The following is a 21,033-nucleotide window of genomic DNA, read 5'->3' on the forward strand; positions in this document are numbered from 1 at the left end:
TTAACACTTATTGGTAAAGGATTAGTGTAAAAGTAGGGACGTGTTACTGCAACTTCATCAGGAAAGGGCTTATGCCCGAAACGTCGAATTTCCTGTTCCTTGGATGCTGCCTGACCTGCTGCGCTTTTCCAGCAACACATTTTCAGCTCTGATCTCCAGCATCTGCAGACCTCACTTTCTCCTCATTAGTGAGACTACACCTGGATTATTACGTACAGTTTTAGTCCCCTTATTTGAGGAGGGATTTAGTTGCATCAGGCGATGTTCACTAGATTGATCCCAGAGATAAAGGATTTGCCTCACGAAGAGAGATTGGGCAGTTTAGGCCAATTCTTTCTAGAGTTTAGAAGAACAAAAGGCGATCTAACTGAGGTATATAAGGTACCAAAGGGGATTGACAAATTGGATGTAGAAAGGATGTTTCATCACGTCGGGTAATCCAGAATTAGAGGTCATAGTTTTAGGATAAGGGCTAGCTGATTCCAAACAGAAAATGAGGAAAAAAAGTACTTCTCTCAAAAAGGGTTGTCAATCTGCAGAATTCATTACCTCAGAGAGCGGTAGACACTGGGACACGGATATATTTAAGGAGGAGATAGAAAGATGTTCACATATGAACAGTTTGAAAGGCTATGAAGTATGGCCAAGGAAGTGGACTTGTGGCCAAGATGAGATCAGCCATGATTGTATCAAATGGTGAAGCAGACTCGAGGGGCTGAACAGCCTACTCCTGCTGCTAGTTCTTATGTCTTTATTTCTTCTACCTAACATCACGAGTTCAGACAGACCCATGTTGAACTTGAATTATCCATTGAAGCACATTTTCCATTGAATTACCACATGTCATTTAGTAAACTTTGTGATGAACTGTGAAGTAAGTCACTCTACTACCTAGCTCACAAATTAGTAATGTCATAGAGCAAGTGGCAGCACCGTAATACAAATATGAAAATGGAGGAAAAGAGGGACTAAAATTGGCACTAAAGAAAAGGAAGCAGTTTTCTCTGTCTTACCTTTTCAAAAGGTGGTGGAGGGTCAAATCTCTTAGCACAGACCAGGAAGCTGTCAGGTGCAGGCTTGCTTTTCTTGACGTCAGGGTCATCGCCACACACAATATGGTGGAATAAGTAGAAGATCGGCATGTGCCTGGATGTCTTTAGGTTATACTTTTCCTTCGGCGAGCTGGTAGCCACTGCGATTGGCACATTGTATTTGGTGAGATGGCGAACTAACTGCTCTACGCCTTAGGGAAGATCGGATAAAGGAGCAATAGTTAACTATTTTCAAGCAACCCATTGAGTACAACACTCAAGTATCCTCCTCATGTATGTCAATGTGCCAGTCTGCATCAATAGGCTTGCTAGCCTCACAGGGAATCATGTGTGGGGTGGCCCTGGAGAAGGAAACACAAAATTTAGCAAAATTAATGTGTTTTTTTCCCTATAATTCCAATATGGCTGATTAATGGTGAGCAGTATCTAAGCCTACAATCAGTGTTTCCCATTGAAATCTAAAATGCATTTCCTTTTAAGGGTAAACCAGAACAGCTCCAGGAATCTATTCAGAGCAGGAGATGCTCATTGGACTTTGTATTGGCAACAGTCAATCTAAGGGCTCCATGGTGCTATAGTAGAGTCCCTGCCTCTCAGCCAGGAGGGCAAGGTTAAAGACCCACCTGCACCAGAGGCATGTAGTAATGTCTCTGAATATGTTGATCAGAAAATATCTAAATTATGCTCCTGCCTTAGTCTTAGGATAAGGGCTAGCAAATTTAAAACAGAGCTGAGTAGAAACTATTAGTCCCAAAGGGTTGTGAATCTGTGGAATTCACTACCTCAAAGTGCGTTGGATGCTGGGACAGTGAGTAAATTTAAGGAGGAGTTAGACAGATGTTTAATTGGTAAAGGGTGGAAGGGCTATGGAGAGAAGGCAGGAAAATGGGGGTGAGGAACATACCTGCCATGATCGAATGGCAGAGCAGACTCGATGGGCTGAATGGACTAATATCTTATGAATGACCTTTTCAGGGTGCTTGTCTCACAGTTGTAGTGCCCCTACCTCTAAGTTAGAAGGTCTGGATTCTAGACCTATCTGCTCCAGACGTGTGTGGATTAATATCTGAACAGGTTGATTTAGAACAAAAAAGCTATGCTTCTCCCTGGGGTTGACTACTGGATAGGGAAAGGATTCAGAAGGGCGGTGTGTGCAGAATTGGTGTTTGTGCTATAGATTTACAATAAAAAAACCTTGTAAATCTCTGACAGTCTTTTGCTGCCTAATTCAACACATGGACAACTAGTCTGTGATGCCACCTGTACCATCAGCTTGGAAGGGGTCAGTGCATCCAGCTAGTTTCTCCTCGCTGTCATGACCAATACGAAATCGCCAACTGACATAAAAAAAACCATTATCTGGTCATTAATACATTGGTATCATGTCTCCCCACGAAGTAACAATGACTGTACTGCAAAATATTGTTGGCTGTGAATGGAGGTCAGTTATTCAGCCTCTCAAGTCAGAGCCTGCAAGGAAAGTAGAGGCAGAAACCCTCATAACATTTAAGAAGGATTCAGAAATGCATTTGCAACATCAAGGCATACAAGCTGAAAAATGGGATCAAAATACTTAGGTGGCTGTTTTTGACTGACACAGGCTCAGTGGCTCAAAGAGCCTTTCCCTGTGATGTGGACCCTAAGAATCTAGGGTGCATATTTTTAAGTTGAGAGGAGAAAGGTTTAAAAAGGACATGAAGGGGCAACTTTTTCTTTGCAGAGATTGGTTCATATGTGGAATGAAGTTCCAGAGGAAGTGGTGGATGCAGGTACACTTAAAGCATATGAAAGACATTTGGATACATACTTGAAGAGTATAGGGTTGGTGGGATATGGGCCAAATGCGGGCAAGTGGGACTAGTTTGGTTTGGGAACAGGGTCAGCATGGACTAGATAGACTGAAGGGTCTGTTTTTGTGTTGTATGACTCTATAGTAGCCTTGGAATCCCTCCTCTCAAACTTCACCTTGAAGATATCAAATAGCTCCAAATGGCACAGGGGGAATCCAGAATTCTGCTAATGTGTGACTTTTTATTTATCTCCTCTGTGGGAATGTATTGAGGATTAAAATGGGGTCATTTACCCCAATTTTTCTTTACTCCTTCTCCATGGCACAACTGCTCATTGACTTAACAATGGAGGTGGACTTCTCTTTTGATTGCAATGTTTGTGAATAACCGACAGTTACCTGGCATTAAGCTTGCACAAGCAAACAGGCGTTTCTCTATAAGGGAACATTCCTTCACAAAGTCCTCTGGAGTAATTGGGAGCTCCAGTTTTTCACAAATAATTTTGGCCACGATCATGGTCTGCATACCCATAACCATGGATTTCAACTCCCATGTAAACGTCTTATTGTAACGGCCACAGACTTCATCAAACACAAGAGTGTACAGTCTTTCCGTGTCTGAGAGAGAGAATCAGAAAAGCAAATACATTACATTCAAAAAGATTCAACCACTCCCTCCCTTACCCGATCCATGGAACTGGAATGTACTGTGTTAACATGCAGTTTCATGGATTCGGAAGTAAAAGCAGCAAAGACTATGACTGATCTGATAATCCTCAATTCCACTCTCCTGCCTTTTCCCAAGAATCTTTAATTAAATCAGGAGATTTGATCTATGTCTGTTCTCAGCTCTGGAAATGCTGTGAATGCATAACATTGGTCTGGATGCAACCATGACCAGGAGGAAGGGCAGGGGCATGTGAAGAAAAGAAGTCCTTTGCACTTATGCAGAACTTTTCACAGCAACAGAATATGTCAAAGAGCTTTACAGCAAACGTAAAGGTTAGGTGAATTGGTCATGCTAAATTGCCCGTAGTGTTGGATGAAGGGGTGAAATGTAGGGGAATGGGTCTGGGTGAGTTGCTCTTCGGAGGGTCGGAGTGGATTTGTTGGGCTCAAGGGCCTGTTTCCACACTGTAAGTAATCTAATCTAATCTAAAAAGTGCTCTTGAAGTATACTTACTTTTGCAAGAAATGCAGTGACCAGCCTACCTGAAGCAAGATCATGCAAACTGCAAGACCACAATGACCAGATTATTGTTGAAAGAATATTGATGGAGAGATAAATATTGGGAGAACGCCAATATTTGCCATTATAGTACCACGGGAACTTTTACATCAATTGTAGGGTAGACGGGATCTCACCCTGTTTAAAGTCTCACTTAAAATCACAGGTTGCCATGGGTCTACCAGATTTCAATGAAGAGACATGACTGGTGGTGCTTTAACTGAAGGGTCATCGTGCCTCAGGTGAAGGGAGAGGTTGAGAAGGAGAGTCCTTCATGGTAACCTCAGACAATGCAGGAACTGAACTCACTCTGTTGGTATCATGAATCAGCCATCCTGCCAACTAAGCTAACCAACTTCTCAAAAGGCAGAACACCCAGTGGCTCAGCTCTCCATCAGTCTAACCAAGGCATCTCAGTCTTGATTTCTAAGTTCAAGCTCTTGAGCAGAACGTGGATCCAGGATTTTATGACTGAGAGGCAAGCCAATGGAGAGGACTCAGTTATGGCAGAAATCTCCCATGGCATTGCTCACTATAAGCTAGAGGATACAACAGTTTGCTTCTAAAAGGACTAGAACATCATGCAATTGAGCTTCTGCTGCTGAGATACATAAAGTAGATTTTCCACTAAGGACATGTTTAAAAATTCATGGAATGCAGTTGTCACTGGATGGGCCAGGATTTATTCCGGAAGGTGGTAACGAGCTCCTTCTTGAACTGCAGCAGTAACTGGGGTGTAGGAATACTGTTCATTGACTATGAAGGGAGTAACTGTTGAAGGTGGTCAATGGGTCAGTCATGCTTCCTGATTTGTCCTGGATGATGAGTACTTCATGGGGAAGGGCTCGTGCCCAGAACGTCGATTCTCCTGCTCCTTGGATGCTGTCTGGCCTGCTGCGCTTTTCCAGCAACACATTTTCAGCTCTAATCTCCAGCATCTGCAGACCTCACTTTCTCCTTGTCCTGGATGATGCTGAGCTTCTTGAATGTGAAGCTGCACATGCATTTTTAATTGATTCAGGGGATTTGTGCTTCCCTGGCAGTTGACATTTATTTCCAATAAGACCATACGACATAGGAGGCGAGGTATGTCATTTGGCCCATCAAGTCTCCTCTACCATTCAACAAGATCATGGCTGATCTCATAGAGTCATAGAGATGGACAGCACGGAAACAGACCGTTCGATCCAACTTGTCCATGCCGAACAGATATCCCAACCCAATCTAGTCCCACCTGCCAGCACCCAGCCCATATCCCTCCAAATCCTTCCTATTCATATACCTTCAAATGCCTCTTAAATGTTGTAATTGTACTCGCCTCCACCACTTCCTCTGGCAGCTCACTCCACACACGCACCACCCCTTGCTTGAAAACTTTGCCCCTTTTATAGCTTTCCTCTATCACGATAAATCTCTAACTCTGGACTCCCCCACCCCAGGAAAAGACCTTGTTTATTTACCCTATCCGTGCCTCTCATGATTTTATAATCCTCTATAAGGTCACCCCTCAGCCTCTGACGCTCCAGGGAAAACAGCCCTAATCTCTCCCTATCACTCAAATCTTCCAATCCTGGCAACATCCTCATAAATGTTTTCTGAACCCTTTCACGTTTCATAAAATCCTTCCTATATGATCTGACAATCCTCAACTCCATTTTCCTACCTGTTTCTTTGATTCCCTTCCTGATGAAACATCTGTCTATCCTAGCCTTAATGACCTAGCTTTGACAACCCCCTGTTGTACAGTAATCCACAGATTCACTACCCCGATCTGTACCTTAGGTGGGTGACCACTTGTCCTGAGATGGTGCCCTCTCGTCCTAGACTTTCCCATTGAGGGAAACAACCTCATTATCAACACCATCATTCCTGATGAAGGCCTTGTACCCGAAACATTGATTCTCCTGCTGCTCGGATGATGCCTGATCTGCTGTGCTTTTCCAGCACCACAAGTTTCAACACCATCAAGCCTCCTAACAACCTTATACATTTCAGTAAGGTCTCCTCTCATTCTTTTAATTTTTCTAAAGTGCTTTCAGATATTCTAGCAGCATTTCGAAATACTTTTTATACCACTTAAAACAAACAGATAAGCTTTTGTATCCAGGAAGTGCTGGAAAGAACTGGCTTTGGTCAGGTTTAGCACAGCTGCAGAACAAAAAAAATGTGCACTGTTTTATTTTTCCCCGCAGTCTACATGCATTGAATTTCAGATCTGGAGGAGTGTTCTCCATCTGTAATCAGGTTATTACATTTTAAAATCTGAGCTTGTACACTGGAGCCTAATGGGTTTCTTGAAAGGAAGCTTGCATGAACTGGCCAGATCTTCAGTGGGGAGGGGAGGGATGGGGGGGAGGGGAGGGATGGGGGGGGTTGAGGGGAGGGGAGGGGAGGGGAGGGGAGGGGAGGGGAGGGTTGAGGGGAGGGGAGGGGGGGGGTTGAGGGGAGGGGGGTTGAGGGGAGGGGGGTTGAGGGGAGGGGGGGTTGAGGGGAGGGGGGGGAGGGGAGGGGGGTTGAGGGGAGGGGGGGGAGGGGAGGGGGGGTTGAGGGGAGGGGAGGGGAGGGGGGTTGAGGGGAGGGGAGGGGAGGGGGGGTTGAGGGGAGGGGAGGGGAGGGGAGGGGAGGGGGAGTGAGGGGAGGGGAGGGGAGGGGAGGGGAGGGGAGGGGAGGGGAGGGGAGGGGGGTTGAGGGGAGGGGAGGGGTGGGGTTGAGGGGAAGGGGAGGGAGGGGTGAGAGGAGGGGAGGTGGGGGTGGGGGTGAGAGGAGGGGAGGTGGGGGTGGGGGTGAGGAGAGGGAGGGTGGCGTGAGGGGTGGCGTGAGGGGAGGGGTGAGGGAAGGGAGTGGAGAGGGACAGGGAGTGGAGAGGGAGAGGGAGGGGGAGTGGAGGGGGAGTGGAGGGAGAGGGAGGGGGAGTGGAGGGAGGGGGAGTGGAGGGAGGGGGGGGAGTGGAGGGAGAGGGAGGGGGAGTGAGAGGGAGAGGGAGGGGGGAGGGAGTGGGAGTGAGAGGAGGGGTGGGAGTGAGGGGAGGGGTGGGAGTGAGGGGAAGGGGGAAGGGGAGTGGGAGGGAAGGGAGTAGAGAGGGATGGGGAGTGGAGAGGGTTGGGGAGTGGAGAGGGAGGGGAGTGGAGAGGGGGGGGGGGAGAGGGAGGGGGAGTGGAGAGGGAGGGGGGGTGGGGGTGAGAGGGGGGGGGGGGGTGGGAGGGGGGGGTGGGGGGAGGGGAGGGGGGGGGGGGCAGGGGAGGGGGGGTGAGAGGGGAGGGGAGGAGAGTGGAGGAGAGGGGAAGGAAGTGGAGGAGTGGAAGGAAGTGGACGGGGGAGGGGGGTGGGGAGGGGGGGAGGAGTGGGGAGGGGGGGAGGGGTGGAGGGGAGGGGGTGGGGTGGGGAGGGGTGGGAGGTGGGGTGGGGTGGGAGGGGGAATGGAAGGGGTGTGGGGTAGATGAAGAAATGAGTCGGAGAGGGATTGGGAGAAGGGGTGTGTGAAGGCAGAGTGGGGGTGTGATGGGGAGAGGGAGCAGGAAAAGGGCAACGAGAGGATGGGGATTGTCAATGTGGGAGGGGGAACGGGGCGGGGCTCGGCGAGCCGGGGGCGGGGACCAGCTGGTGATTGACAGCTCGAAACCTGGGCGCGGCCATGGGCGGGTTTCGGTGTGAGTGGGCGGGGACTCAGGTGGCAGTGGGCGGGTCCCTCGGTGATTGACAGCCGGGTTGCAGAGGGTGGAGCCCGGTGCGTTTGACAGCTCACTGAGTGGGCGGGGCTCAGGGTAACTGACAGGCCGGAGGGCAGTGGGCGGGGCTCAGGGTAACTGACAGGCCGGAGGGCAGTGGGCGGGGCTCAGGGTGAACCGACTGTGAGTTAGTGATGGGTGAGCGGGTCGGGGTCGGGCGACAAAGCGGGGTCGCTGCGGTCGGCAACGTGTTGACGCTGTGAAGGGACGGAGCGCGGCGACAAGCGGGCACTCACCCAGGAGGAGGCCGTCCATGTCAAAGATGACATGACTAACCGGCTTGAAGTCTGTTGTACAGCTCGCCGCCATTTCCAGAGGAACCGTGGGCCGACGATCAGCTTCCCAGAGTTACCATCCAGGGGATGTGAGCCATAAAATACCGAAAATACATTCCGAAGACTGATAAATCATCCTTCCAGCCCCAAACATAATCAAAGGGTAGGGATTATTATCTTGGTTTGTTAATACTATATTCTGAAGAGAGCGGTATCCTCCATCCATTCGGCATCGCTGTTGTCGTAGCTGGTCCTAAAACGAATGAGCGAAACGTCGGAGGCCTCCCTTTCAACTCCAGCTCTGGTTTCAGTCGGCCACCATCTGCCGGCCTCGGGGCGGGGCTATCCTTCGGAGGCGTGGTCAGGGTGTTGGAGGTTATCTGAGGGACGGGGTGGGCGTGACTGGAGTATGAAGGGGCGTGGTGACCGGCTCAGGATGAAGGGCGGGGCTTTAACGATAGAGGCGTGGCCATGTGGTGACGGAGGCGGGCCAAGGAGGCGTGGTCTAATGGGTGTGAGGAGCGGGGCCAGTGGTGAAGAAGGCGTGGTCAATGGGAAGGGGCGTGGCCATGATGTGAGGGGCGGGGCTGTCGACGTAGACCGGGCGATCTGTGGGGGCGGGGCCTATGGAGAGGGTGTGGTCAGATAGTGGGGGGCGGGGTATGTCTGGGAGGCGGGGCTGCCAGCCCAGGTAAGGCTGACAGACACTGCAGCAGGTAGTCAAGATTAGAATGGTGCCTGAAAAGCACAGCAGGTCAGGCAGCATTGGAGGAGCAGGAGAATCGACGTTTCGGGCAAAAGCCCTGCATCAGATACTGCAGGTAAGTGAGCTCCTACCTTGACAGCTTCCACCAATGGTACTGCTGAGCTCAGGATGGTGTTTTTTGCATGCACACTGATTCAGATTTCTATTTGATATGTGATTGTCTCCTGCCTCTTTGCTTCCATAAGACATAGGAGTGGAAGTGAGGCCATTTGGCCCATCAAGTCCACTTCTCCATTCAATCATGGCTGATGGGCATTTCAACTCCACTTACCCGCATTTTCCCCGTAGCCCTTAATTCCTTGTGACACCAAGAATTTATCAATCTCTGCCTTGAAAACATTTAGCGTCTCGGCCTCCACTGCACTCTGCGGCAATGAATTCCACAGGCCCACCACTCTCTGGCTGAAGAAATGTCTCCGCATTTCTGTTCTGAATTTACCCCCTCTAATTCTAAGGCTGTGTCCATGGGTCCTAGTCTCCTCGCCTAAGGGAAACAATTTCCTAGCGTCCACCCTTTCCAAGCCATGTATTATCTTGTAAGTTTCTATTAGATCTCCCCTTAATCTTCTAAACTCCAATGAATACAATCCCAGGATCCTCAGCCATTCCTGGTATGTTCAGCCCAGTGCAGGTGACCAACAATTCTTCTGAGCCTTTTTGACTAAGACTACACCCTCTCCTAGGAGCTGATTTCTGTTTCTTCTGTCAGCTGTCAAGATCAAGTCTCAGAACCTGTTTCTGAGGGGTGTCCAATGTATTAACTCAGGCAATCACGCTGCCACTTTAGTGTCACATCAGTAAGGTTGTAGGGTCCTGCAGTCGTACTGCATGGAAACAGACCCTTCTGTCCAACCAATCCGCAGCAACCATGTTCCAAAATTAAACTTGTCCCACCTGCCTGCGTTTGGCCCCATCCCTTCAAACCATTCCTATCCTTGTACTTATCCAAATGTCTTTTAAATGTTGGAATGGTACCTGCATCTTCAATTCCTTTGGCAATTCATTCCACACACGAACCATTCTGTTTGTATAAAAAAAGTGCCTTTCATGTCCTTTTTAAAACTTCCTCCTCTCACCTTAAAAGTATGCCCTGTAGTTTTGAAATCTCCCATTCTAGGGAAAAGTTTCTTACTATTCACCTTCTCTATGCTTCTCGTTATTTTACCAATCTCAATAAGGTCACCCCTCAACCTCCAACGCTCCAGCAAAATAAGTCACAGTCTATTTTTGTAACTCAAACCCTCCATTCCTGGCAAGATCCTGGTAAATCCTTTCTAAACCCTCTCCAATTTAATAATACCCTTCCTATAACAGGGCAACCAGAATTACCCAGAAAAGGCTTCACTAACATCCTTCTGTGTCTGCCAATGCAATATTGGTTCAGGTGACTCCTGACTCCAGTAGACTCAGGACAGGTGTAACTAACCTTTATGGAAGACCATTCAACACTGGTTTGAGTTTTACTTAATGTAAATGACAATATTGAGTCACTGTTTTATTCTAGTCACATTTCCTTAAAAGGTAATTGGCTAGCTTCAACTTATTCACACACATTTTCGCATCAGGCCAGTCTGCTAAAGTGGTGTCCAGTATTTCACAATCTTTTTTGACTTAAATGTAAGCACTTTATAATCAGCAGTCGAGAGACGTGCATATCTGATAGACTGAATAAGTGGTGGCTGTTACCATATGTGTAACTGTCTCCAAAAGGAAGAATTACATTACTCATTGGAAATTGTGACGTTTATGAACAGATTAATAGACACCACAATCAGTCCCTCAGAATATGCTGAACTGATCTGAAACATTGCAAAAGATCTCAACGATTTGGGTGCAGAAGTCAGCTGTTGGTTCCTGATACTGTTTGCCATGCAAGAAAGAGTGCTGATAAGCGACAACATTGAGGTGCATGTGAGAATTTGGTGCTACGCTCCATACTGTCCCCAATCCCACTTTGAAAATGTTAGTGATAGCAACTGGCTATGATTGAAGAATAGCCATGCCTGAAAGTTTTCTTGCAACCTGCACTGGCAGAGGATTGAACACCACTCCTGCAGGAGAATTGTTCCCTTTCTCTCGCTAAAATGACTGTGCAGCAATAACCTCTCTCATACTGTGTATAATGTATAATCACACTGACTTTGTTTTTTTTAGGAACATGAACATCTTGCTGATGTTCTTTCTACTATACTTGGCAAAAATAAATGTGGGGCAAAGTGCAAGCTCGCAGCCCAACTATGTCCTTATCATGGCCGATGACCTCGGAATTGGAGACCTGGGATGTTATGGAAACACCACATTGAGGTTTGAAGCTAAATGTGTCGCCTTTTTCTTTTTACTAAAGTCATTATGAATGGCTTGTGCTGCCTGCATCTGGTGTTCAAAAAGTAGCTGTTTCCAATGGCAGCCATATGAAAGCACTGGCCAAGGAGAGTGCTCTGTGTAAGTGGACTGCCATCGAATCAGGGCTTCCCTCTGTATCTGTATAGGTAAATAATTAAAATGTGGCCGGATGGTACAACAAAAGAGAAAATAATTTAGAGAGTGACGTTCCTGGATAGATTTTGATACAAGAATTAGAACCAAATTTTGATATTTTACCCCTTGAACCTGTTTCACCATTCGATAAGGTCATGACGACTCACCCAAATTAGGAGATTGCACATTCTCCCCGTCTCTGTGTGCATTTCCTCTGAGTGCGCCAATCCAAAAATGTGCAAGTTAGGTGGATTGGCAATGCTAAATTGTCCGTAGTGTCCAGAGGTGTCAAGGTTAGGTGTGTTAGCCATGGAGAATGCAGGGATAGGGTAGGGGCTGGGTGGGAGACTTGGTGTGGACTTGTTGGGCCGAAGGGGGATTCTGTATAAATGAATGAGTCTTTAACTCCATGTTCCTATCAGCTGCCCATACCCTTTAACTCATTGATCAGAAAACTGTCCAATACGTTGCTTTATAACTAATCATTTTTTTGAAGTGTACTGAACACATCAGCCAATTTGTGTACAGCAAGCGCCCATATGCATCAATGTGGTAAGGATAAAGTAATCTGCTCTGGTGTCTGTTCAGGGACTAAACATTGGCCTGGAGGTGAATTCCCTTGCTCCTTTTCAAGCAGTGAAATTGTTTGAGAGGAGCAATGTTTAATGACACATCAAACAATCCCTGATAGCACAGCTTTCTTTTCATGAAATCAAAGTGGAGTTTGTGCTCATATTCTTGAAGTGGGAATTGAACTATCTTCCTTTATACACAGGAGTCAAGAACATTTTTCACTGAGCCACAGCTGCAGCGCTGTGATGTCGGGTTCATTTTGTACGCATCAAGATCCAAAAAGCTTTGGGATAGTCAGCATTTAAATCCACCCTTGTCAAGAGGCTTTGGAAATGCTCAGGGGTATCGAGTTTAAGAGTCACAAGGTTTTGCTGCAGAATACAAGTCCCTGGTGAGACCACACTTGGAATATTGTGTCCAGTTCTGGTCGCCCTACTATAGGAAAGATGTGGAGGCTTTGGAGAGGGTGCAAAGAAGGTTTACCAGAATGTTGCCAGGCCTGGAGGGCTTGCCTTATGAAGAAAGGCTGAATAAGCTCGGACTTTTCTCTCTGGAGAGAAGGAGGAAGAGAGGAGACCTGATCGAGGTGTACAAAATAATGAGAGGAATAGATAGAGACAATAGCCAGAGACTTTTCCCCAGGGCAGGATTGACTGGTATGAGAAGCCATAGTTTGAAGGTATTAGGAGGAAGGTATAAGGAGACATCAGAGGTAGGTTCTTTATGCAGAGAGTTGTGAATGCATGGAATGCGTTGCCAGCTGTGGTGGTGGAAGCGAAGTCATTGGGGACATTTAAGCGATTGCTGGACATGCACATGGATAGTAGTGAGTTGAGGGGTGCGTAGGTTAAGTTACTATATTTTACATTAGGATTAAGTCTCGGCACAACATTGTGGGCCTAAGGACCTATTCTGTGCTGTAATGGTCAAAGTTTCATCCTGCTGTTCAAGAGTCTGCAGAGCTCCAGAGAGGTAGACAGCTAGATCCTAAACAAAGCCATGCGCACAAGTCAGGTGCATGAAGTACAACCCTGCAGTTGGAGCGTTAGTGGCCACCAGTGGATTACTGCACACTGGAAGTTGGCACCTTCAAGAGAGGAGTGTTCAAAGTTGGCAAGCAGCAAGGCAGAAATGAGAAGTGCTTGTCTTCGATGCAACAAAGTGTTTAAAGTAGAAAGTCATACAGAGCTTATCACAAATTATTTTGAGTTGTGCTTCAGAACAAAAACATACAGTCTTGTATAAGCGGCTGTGGGAGAGAAGATAAATCCACATTGTGGTATCTGTATTGTTTGAAGCATTGGTTTTGATTATCAGCATGCTTTCAGTGGGAGGAAGTTAATGTGTTGGCGGGACTCACTTGTTGTACTGCAAACCCAGTCTCTGACTGAACCAACAGATCTGACAGCATTCTGCTGTGCTTCCTTTAACATTTTAAAACTAGTTAAGAAGCGAATGAACTTTATTATCAATCCACGGGAAATTATTTAGTGGCTAGGAAAGGCAATCAATTTAGAATTGGAATCCCTACAACATGGAAACAGGCCCTTCAGCCCAACAAGTCCACACTGACCCTCTAAAGAGTATCCCACCCAAACCCATTCCCCATTACACTACATTTAACCCTAACCTAAAGCACCTAACCTACACATCCCTGAACACTATGGGTAGTTTAGCATGACTAATTCACCTAACCTGCACTTCTTTGGATTGTGGGAGGAAACCGGAACAAACCCATGCAAACACGGGGAAAATGTGCAAACTCCACACAGAGACAGTTGCCTGAGGCTGGAATTGAACCCGGGTCCCTGATGCTGTGAGGCAGCAGCGCTAACCACTGAGCCACTGTGCCACGCGAGGTGATGGCCTCGTAGTAATGTCTTGGTTAGAGACAAAAAAACTGCAGATGCTGAAATCTAAAATAGAGAGGCAGAAGGCTGAGAGAGCACAGCAAGCCAGGAAGCATCAGGAGGTGAAAAAGGGTTACACCCCAAAAAATCAGCTTCTCCACTTCCTGATGCTGTCTGGCTTGCTGTGCTCTTCCAGCCTCCTTCCTGTATATCTAGTAGCAATGTCTATCAGACTGGTAATCTAGATAGCCAGGTAAAATGCTTATTGAATATAAATTCCAATGCCATCATAATAGGTGATGAAATTTTAATTCAATCAGTTGGTTAGGCGACTTTTGGAAAATTGCATGCAATTTTGGTCTCCCTGCTAGAGGGAGGATGTTGTGAAACTTGAAAGGGTTCAGTAAGGATTTACCAGGATGTTGCTGTGGTTGGAGGGTTTGAGGAAAAGGGAGAGGCTGAATAGGCTCAGGCTGTTTTCCCTGGAGTGTTGTAGGCTGAGCGGTGACCTTATAGAGGTTTATAAAATCATGACGGGCATGGATAGGATAAATAGACAAAGTTGTTTCCCCAGGGTAGCAGAGTCAAAGACTAAAGGATGTAGGTTGACGGTGTGAGGAGTAAGATATAAAAGGGAGCTAAAGGGCAGTTTTTTCATGCAAAGGGTGGTACGTGTATGGAATGAGCTGCCAGAGGAAGTGGTGGAGGCTGGTACAGTTACACTATTTAAAAGGCATTTGAAGGGTATATGAACAGGAAGGGTTTGGAGGGATATGGGCCAAATGCTGGCAAATGGGGTTAGATTAATTTAGGATATCTGTTCAGTATGGACGAGTTGGACTGAAGGGTCTGTTTCTATGCTGTACATCTCTATGACTGTAAATCCAAAAAACATGGGATTTTTGTGAAGATAAAATCTCATCTAATGGTGCCTATGTAACCGTAGTCAATTGTCATGAAAGTATATCTGGTTTATTAATGTCATTTCCTGGAGGTAATCTGCCACCCTTACCTGATCTGGCCTACCTGATTTCAGACCCATGTAGTTGACTCTTAACGGCCCTCTGGCTCTCAAGGCCATTCCAATCTGTTCCAGGGGAATTAAGAAAAGACAATAAATTGCCAGCAACACCAATATTCAATGCGAGAATAAAAGAAAAAAAGAAGCTCAACTTGCTTGGTTCGGGGTGGGAGTGTGATGGAGAAAGATGGCCTGATGTATAATTAAGAGAAAAAATGTGCATTTATGTCACTCCTTCCATAGTCTCAGGTTGTAACCTTACTGCCAATGAAGTACTTTTAAACCTGGGTGTACAATGTAAGAGATGATGAAGAGCTTATGCCCGAAACATTGAATTTCCTGTTCCTTGGATGCTGCGTGGCCTGCTGCGCTTTTCCAGCAACACATTTTCAGCAAGAGATGTGGTAGCCAAATTATATGCAAATTTCCACAAGCAGCAATGTAATAATGAAATAATCAATCCTAACTGGGTGACACGGTGGCTCAGTTGTTAGCACTACTGCCTCACAGCACCAAGGTCCCAGGTTCAATTCCAGCCTTGGGCGACTGTCTGTGTGGAGTTTGCACGTTCTCCCTGTGTCTGCATGGGTTTCCTCCCACAGTCCAAAGATGTGCAGGTCAGCTGAATTGGCCATGAGAAATTGCCTGTAGTGTTAGATGTATTAATCAGAGGGTAGGTTACTCTTAGGAGGGTCGGTGTGGACTTGTTGGGCTAAAGGGCCTGTTTCTGCACTGTAGGGAATCTAATCTAAGTGATAAATGTGGCCACAACAATGTGGAGATTACGCCCACTCTTTTTTGGAAATATCATAGAATCCTTTATGGCTACCTGTGATGGCAGACAGGGTCTATGTTTAACATTATGCCCAAATCCCATGTAGCACCAACTTGTTGCTTCTCAATCATGATGTCTAAATGGAGGAGTGACCAGAAGTAGATCATTCAACCCATTGAGCCTGCTCAACCATTCAGTGAGATCATGACTGTCCTGAGAATCTTTGATTCCATTTTCTTGCCCTTTCCCTGTCATAATTCCACAAATACTCTACCCTCTGAGAGAATACATTTTTCCTTGTCTCTGTCTTCAATGTACAATGCCTTATTCTGAGAATAAGCCCTCTGGTCTACAACAGGAAACATTTTTTCCCGCATCTATTCTCTCAACTCCCCTAGAACTTTAGATTTAGATTAGATTCCCTATATGTGGAAACAGGCCATTCGGCCCAACAAGTCCACACCGACCCTCCGAAGAGCAACCCACCCAGACCCATTCCCCTACATTTACCTCTGACTAATGCAGCTAACATTATGGGCAATTTAGCATGCCAGTTTACCTAAACTGAACATCTTTGGACTGTAAGAGGAAATCAGAGCACCCGGAGGAAACCCATGCAGACACTGGGAGAATGTGCAAACTCCACACAGACAGCCGCGCAAGTCTGGAATCGAACCTGGGACCCTGGTGCTGTGAGGTAGCAGTGCTAACCACTGAGCCACTGTGCTTCTAATTTCCAATGCCCAACCTACTCAATCTCTCCTCATTAGACAATCTTCCATACTTGGTAGCAGCCTAGTGACCCGTGTCTGTACTACCTGTACTATCTACCTGTTCATAATACGTGACCGGCACAGCTGACACTACCTCATGCATACAATCTCTTCTCAATCTCATTGCCGTTTAACCACTCGGCCATACAGTTTACCCATCCTTCGCCACATCCTCTCTGAATCCCGGTTATGCTGTCTCCAATGCCCACTGGAGACCAGCAGCTTGTTGTTTTCCAATAGAAGAACATCACAGACAGACAAGCATTTGGACAGTTCCAAACAGAAATTTATTGATGGGCCACTAATGGGAACAGAAAGGAGATGAAGACAGGCTACAGTTTGTAAACACAATGCAAGTCAAACACTGACATCTTGTCTTGACATTCCATGATAGGTCTTCTGTAGCTAGCTTCCGTCTACTGGAAACTGGATGTTAGTCAAGACTTCTCTAGTTCAGAGCACATGATGCAGTTGGACTCTTGAACAACAAGTAGACCTTCCTCCACCTCAGTGTTCTCATCCTTCTCCTCAGATAGCTGCTCCTCGGCATCTATCACATCACCAACTGCCTGCTGCAGTTGTACAGGGCATAGGGTGGTGTGGTGCAATCTGCCAGACTATACTGGAGGTCTCCCCAGACTGTTCCAAGCTGCAAAGCTACACCTTCATCAGCTGTGTCATGTGTTCCAGCACAGCCTTAATCATAGCATGTGCATCAACTTGGTGAAGGTGCCACACCTATTAAGTGACCAACATACTCAGCATGCTCCTGATGAAGGGCTTTTGCCCGAAACGTCGATTTCGCTGCTCGTTGGATGCTGCCTGAACTGCTGAGCTTTTCCAGCACCACTAATCCAGAATCTAGTTTCCAGCATCTGCAGTCATTGTTTTCACCTATGCAAACAACCACGGCAAGACAAGATATGGATGCTGCGAGAGTGCAGTTAAGTGCTAAGTGTGTGAACACTACGAGAACAATGAGGAGCCCTGAGATGCAGCCTGGTCCAATCTGTGAGCTAGGTGCCTGTCCCTGTCATTTTCCCTGAAGGGAGGCGATGGCCTAGTGAATTAATCAAGAAACTCAGCTAATGTTGGGGGCCCAAGTTCAAATGTCACCAAGGCAGATGATGGAACTTAAATCAATATAAAAGAAAATCTAGAATGAAGAACATGAAGATGAAGAGCATGCGCCATTGCCGATTCTCAGAAAAAAATATTCATCTGGCTCACTCATGTCCTTCAGGGAAGGAAACCTGCCATTAAGTTCCCATCCTCATCTAGTCAGGTCGACTTCAGACCCACAACAGTGTGGTTGACTCTCAGCTGCCCCCGAAAAGGCAGGTTGGGATGGGCACTAAGTGCTGGCCCAACCTGCGATGCCCACGTCCTGTGAGTGCATTTTAAAAAAGCCTTTTAATGCTCGTCAGTGCACCACAAAAGGCAAGTCTATGCATGTAATTGGCATCAAAAAGTATAGGAGAGGTGCCATGAGGGTTGTGAACAAAAGCTTTTATCTATTGCCAGATGGTGCCCGAAGTTGCCGGTTGGTGCTGAACAATATGGAGACGTCTTCCAGTGAGTGACAAGCTGAAGTTGCCATGTATTAGTGTTAATTTCCATGTTGAGATTGCTTGATATCCTGTTTGTTCAACACGTGTGATAACGTAGAAAGCTGGCTATTATTGACACGATGGCCAAGTGGTATTGTCAGTTGACTAGTAATCCTGAAACCCTGGTAATGTTCAGAGGTCCCAAGCTCAAATCCCACCACAGCCCATTTACAAAATGAAACTGCCTTCAGTGACAACATTGGAAGAGTTGTCTCACAGACCAGTCCAGCAACGGTCTGATACCTACACTTTCGAATCGTACCTTACACACAACATCCCAGACACCCCATTACCATGCCTGATCTACCAACAGCACAGAGCCAGAAGATGTGGTGGTTCAGTGGAGTACAGTTCCATGGCATCAGGTCATACATGGACAAGGAAACCTCCTGCTGACTACCACATAACATCCTCTCTCAGCTGATGACTCAGCACTCCTTGATGTTGAATAACACTTGGAGGAATCACTGAGGCTGGCAAGGAACAGGATGTCCAATGAGTGGGGGACTTCAATGTCCACTACCAAGAGTGTCTCGGCAGCAACACTACCAACCAGGCTGCTAGACTGGATAAGGTAGTGAGGGAACCAACAAGAGGAGGAAACATAGTTTACCACTCCGCACCAGTCTGCCTGCTGCAGATGCATCTCTCAGTGACACCACACAGTCCCTGTTAAGATGAAATCCCACTTTCACTTGAGGATATGTCCAACGTGTCATGTGACACTATCAAGGTTCTAAATGGGATAGGCTTCGAACAAATTGAGCAACTCAAGACTGAACATCCATGAGGTGATGTGAGCCAACACAGTAGAAGAATTGTACCCAAACACAATCTGCAAACGCATGGCTGGTGTAACTCCCAGTCTATCATTCCTGGTAAGCAAGGGATCAACACTGGTTCAATGAAGAATGTAGGAAGGTATGATAGGAGCAGCACCAGGCGTACATAAAAATAAGGCCACAGCCGGGTGAAGCTACAAAATGAAACTATTCGCATGCCAAACAGCACAAGCAATAGACAGAGCTAAACAATTCCACAACCAACAGGTCAGATCTATGTTCTGCAGTACGGCTACATCTAGTCATGAATGGTGGTGAACCGTGAGCAATTCACAAGAGGACACTCCACGAACATTCCCCATGTGCCTGATTGCAAATCCAACAAAATTCATGAAACTCAGCACAATCCAGGCCAGAGCAACCCACTTGATTGGTGCTGCATTCACAAACATTCACTCCTTTCACCAATGATGCTTCATGGTAGCAGTGTGTACTAGCTACAAGCTGTACTGCAGAAATTCACCAAGGCTTCTTAGACAGCACCTTCCAAACCCACGACCATTTCCATCTCGAAGCACAAGGGCAGTAGATACATGGGAACACCACCCCCTGCAAGTTCCCCTTCAAGCCCCTCACCATCCTGACTTGGAAATATATTGCCGTTCCTTCATTGGCACGGGGTCAAAATCCCCAGGGGCCCTGAACTGTTCAGTTTTCCAGCTGTGCTCTGACTAGTGCTTTGTATTGTTTTCGCAAAATCTCCCTCCATTTATATTCATTCCCTTTGAAATAAAGGAGGAGAAAGTGAGGACTGCAGATGCTAGAGATCAGAATCAAACTAAAGACCAATATTGTATTTGCCCTCCCTGCTACCTGCTAAACTTGAATGCTGGATTTTTGTGATTCAGGAAAATCAGTAGACCTTCTTAACCAGGAATCTAACCAGTGAGACAAGATCTCTCCAGGACCACGACGCCCATATATTTCCTTTTTTTCATCACCACCCAAGAGATTAAAAGTCTGCCTTTTAAGAGTGGGGTATCAGATCACATGATGTGGTGTGCAATTCAGGGTCTCCCAGTCCCTAACCTCGGTCTGGGGATAGCAGCTTCAGAATAGCATTAGAAAGTTCAGAGCGAGCTAAGTTTAAAAACAATCAATATTTATAAAGCCTCGAGCTGTTTGTGAGAAGGGTGTGACAGGACCTGAGCCTGATTGGAATGCAAATACTGAAAGTCTCGGTTAGTTTATTTTCATGTATGCATCTGTTACTCAGTTGGACATGTTCAAACTTGCTAATGTGTTTCCTTAATTGTAGGTTCCTTTGAGTCTCTAATAAGTTGTTGGGTTGTTCTATAATTGGCTGGGTTTTTTTTATCATGAGCTGTTGTACTATTGCAGATATTTTGAAATCGAAGGCCCTTGTGCAGTGGTAGTGTCAATATTTCTGAGCCAGGAGGCCAGGGTGTGCAATAGCTTCTCTGAACAGGTTGATTAGAAAATATCTCAAAGTTTTGATCGCCAATTCACTGATCTAGGCTAATTCTGAGCACTCTTGTCATGCAGTGATAGTGTCCCTATCTCTGAGCCAGAGGGCCTAGGTTCAAGTCTCACATTCTACAGAGATGTGTCTGAACCAGTTGATTTTTTAAAAAAATTAAATTCAAAACTGCAGGCACTGATGATGCAGTGGTAATGTCCCTATATCTGAACCAGGAGGTCCATGATTATGGCCTACTCCAGTGGTGTGTAATAACATGCAGTGCAAGTTGAAAATACCAATTAAAGCAAAGTTATCTGTCCAGAGATGTTGTTACATACTTCCGGAGCAGAGGGTACTTGAACCCTGGTCTCGAGTTAGGAATGCTACTACTGTGCCGAGGAGCCCTGCCCTAAGCTATTGTATATTTTAAGACCCAATAAATCTGAGCTGAACGGCAAAAGCTCAATTTTGAGCAAATAAAAGACCAATGTGAAATTTACTTTTTGAAGGAATTCATTTTGGAGTCACATAAAAAGAAGAAACTCAGCAGGTCTGGCAGCAGCTGTGGAGAGAGAAACAGTGAAACAAGTCCAGTATGGCTTCCCCACAACTGAAGGAGGCTAGAAATTGATTAGTGTAATGATGGGAAACATTTTCCATCGTTCCATCCTAAGCCAGTTGCAGTGTTCCAATGATGTTCAAGTGAAGCTGGAGGATTTGCAACTTATTTTCTGCTTAGGAAGTTCCTTTACAGACTTTGAGATTCAACATTGGGTTCAATAACATCAGAGTATGAGCATTGTTCTGCATTTTGATTGTAACATGACTTACCCCTCTCTGTGTTTTGTCAGTC

At 46.4% G+C, this 21,033-nt stretch overlaps 2 protein-coding genes across 3 annotated transcripts in view; one reads left to right on the plus strand and one right to left on the minus strand.

The window, feature by feature from the left end:
• pudp (pseudouridine 5'-phosphatase) overlaps positions 1 to 8,145 on the minus strand; it is a 34,541-nt gene extending 26,396 nt beyond the window's left edge. The window contains exons 1-3 of the mRNA XM_060826294.1: positions 8,031 to 8,145; positions 3,241 to 3,459; positions 1,014 to 1,243 (exon numbers count right to left, since the gene is read on the minus strand). Coding sequence (XP_060682277.1) covers positions 1,014 to 1,243; positions 3,241 to 3,459; positions 8,031 to 8,103 — 522 coding nt within the window. The 5' untranslated portion in view covers positions 8,104 to 8,145. The remainder of the gene's footprint in view (positions 1 to 1,013; positions 1,244 to 3,240; positions 3,460 to 8,030) is intronic.
• The window catches only part of sts (steroid sulfatase (microsomal), isozyme S), a 71,655-nt gene continuing 58,523 nt past the window's right edge, over positions 7,902 to 21,033 (plus strand). Inside the window, exons 1-2 of one of the 2 annotated variants that reach the window (XM_060826292.1) lie at positions 7,902 to 8,232; positions 10,990 to 11,139. In XM_060826292.1, the coding sequence (XP_060682275.1) occupies positions 10,994 to 11,139 (146 nt within the window). In that variant the 5' untranslated portion in view covers positions 7,902 to 8,232; positions 10,990 to 10,993. Of the gene's footprint in view, positions 8,233 to 8,796; positions 8,891 to 10,989; positions 11,140 to 21,033 lie in introns of those variants that run through there. The other variant, XM_060826293.1, reaches the window with a different exon arrangement.

Source organism: Hemiscyllium ocellatum, chromosome 6, assembly GCF_020745735.1.
Source record: "Hemiscyllium ocellatum isolate sHemOce1 chromosome 6, sHemOce1.pat.X.cur, whole genome shotgun sequence".
Lineage (NCBI taxonomy): Eukaryota > Metazoa > Chordata > Chondrichthyes > Orectolobiformes > Hemiscylliidae > Hemiscyllium > Hemiscyllium ocellatum.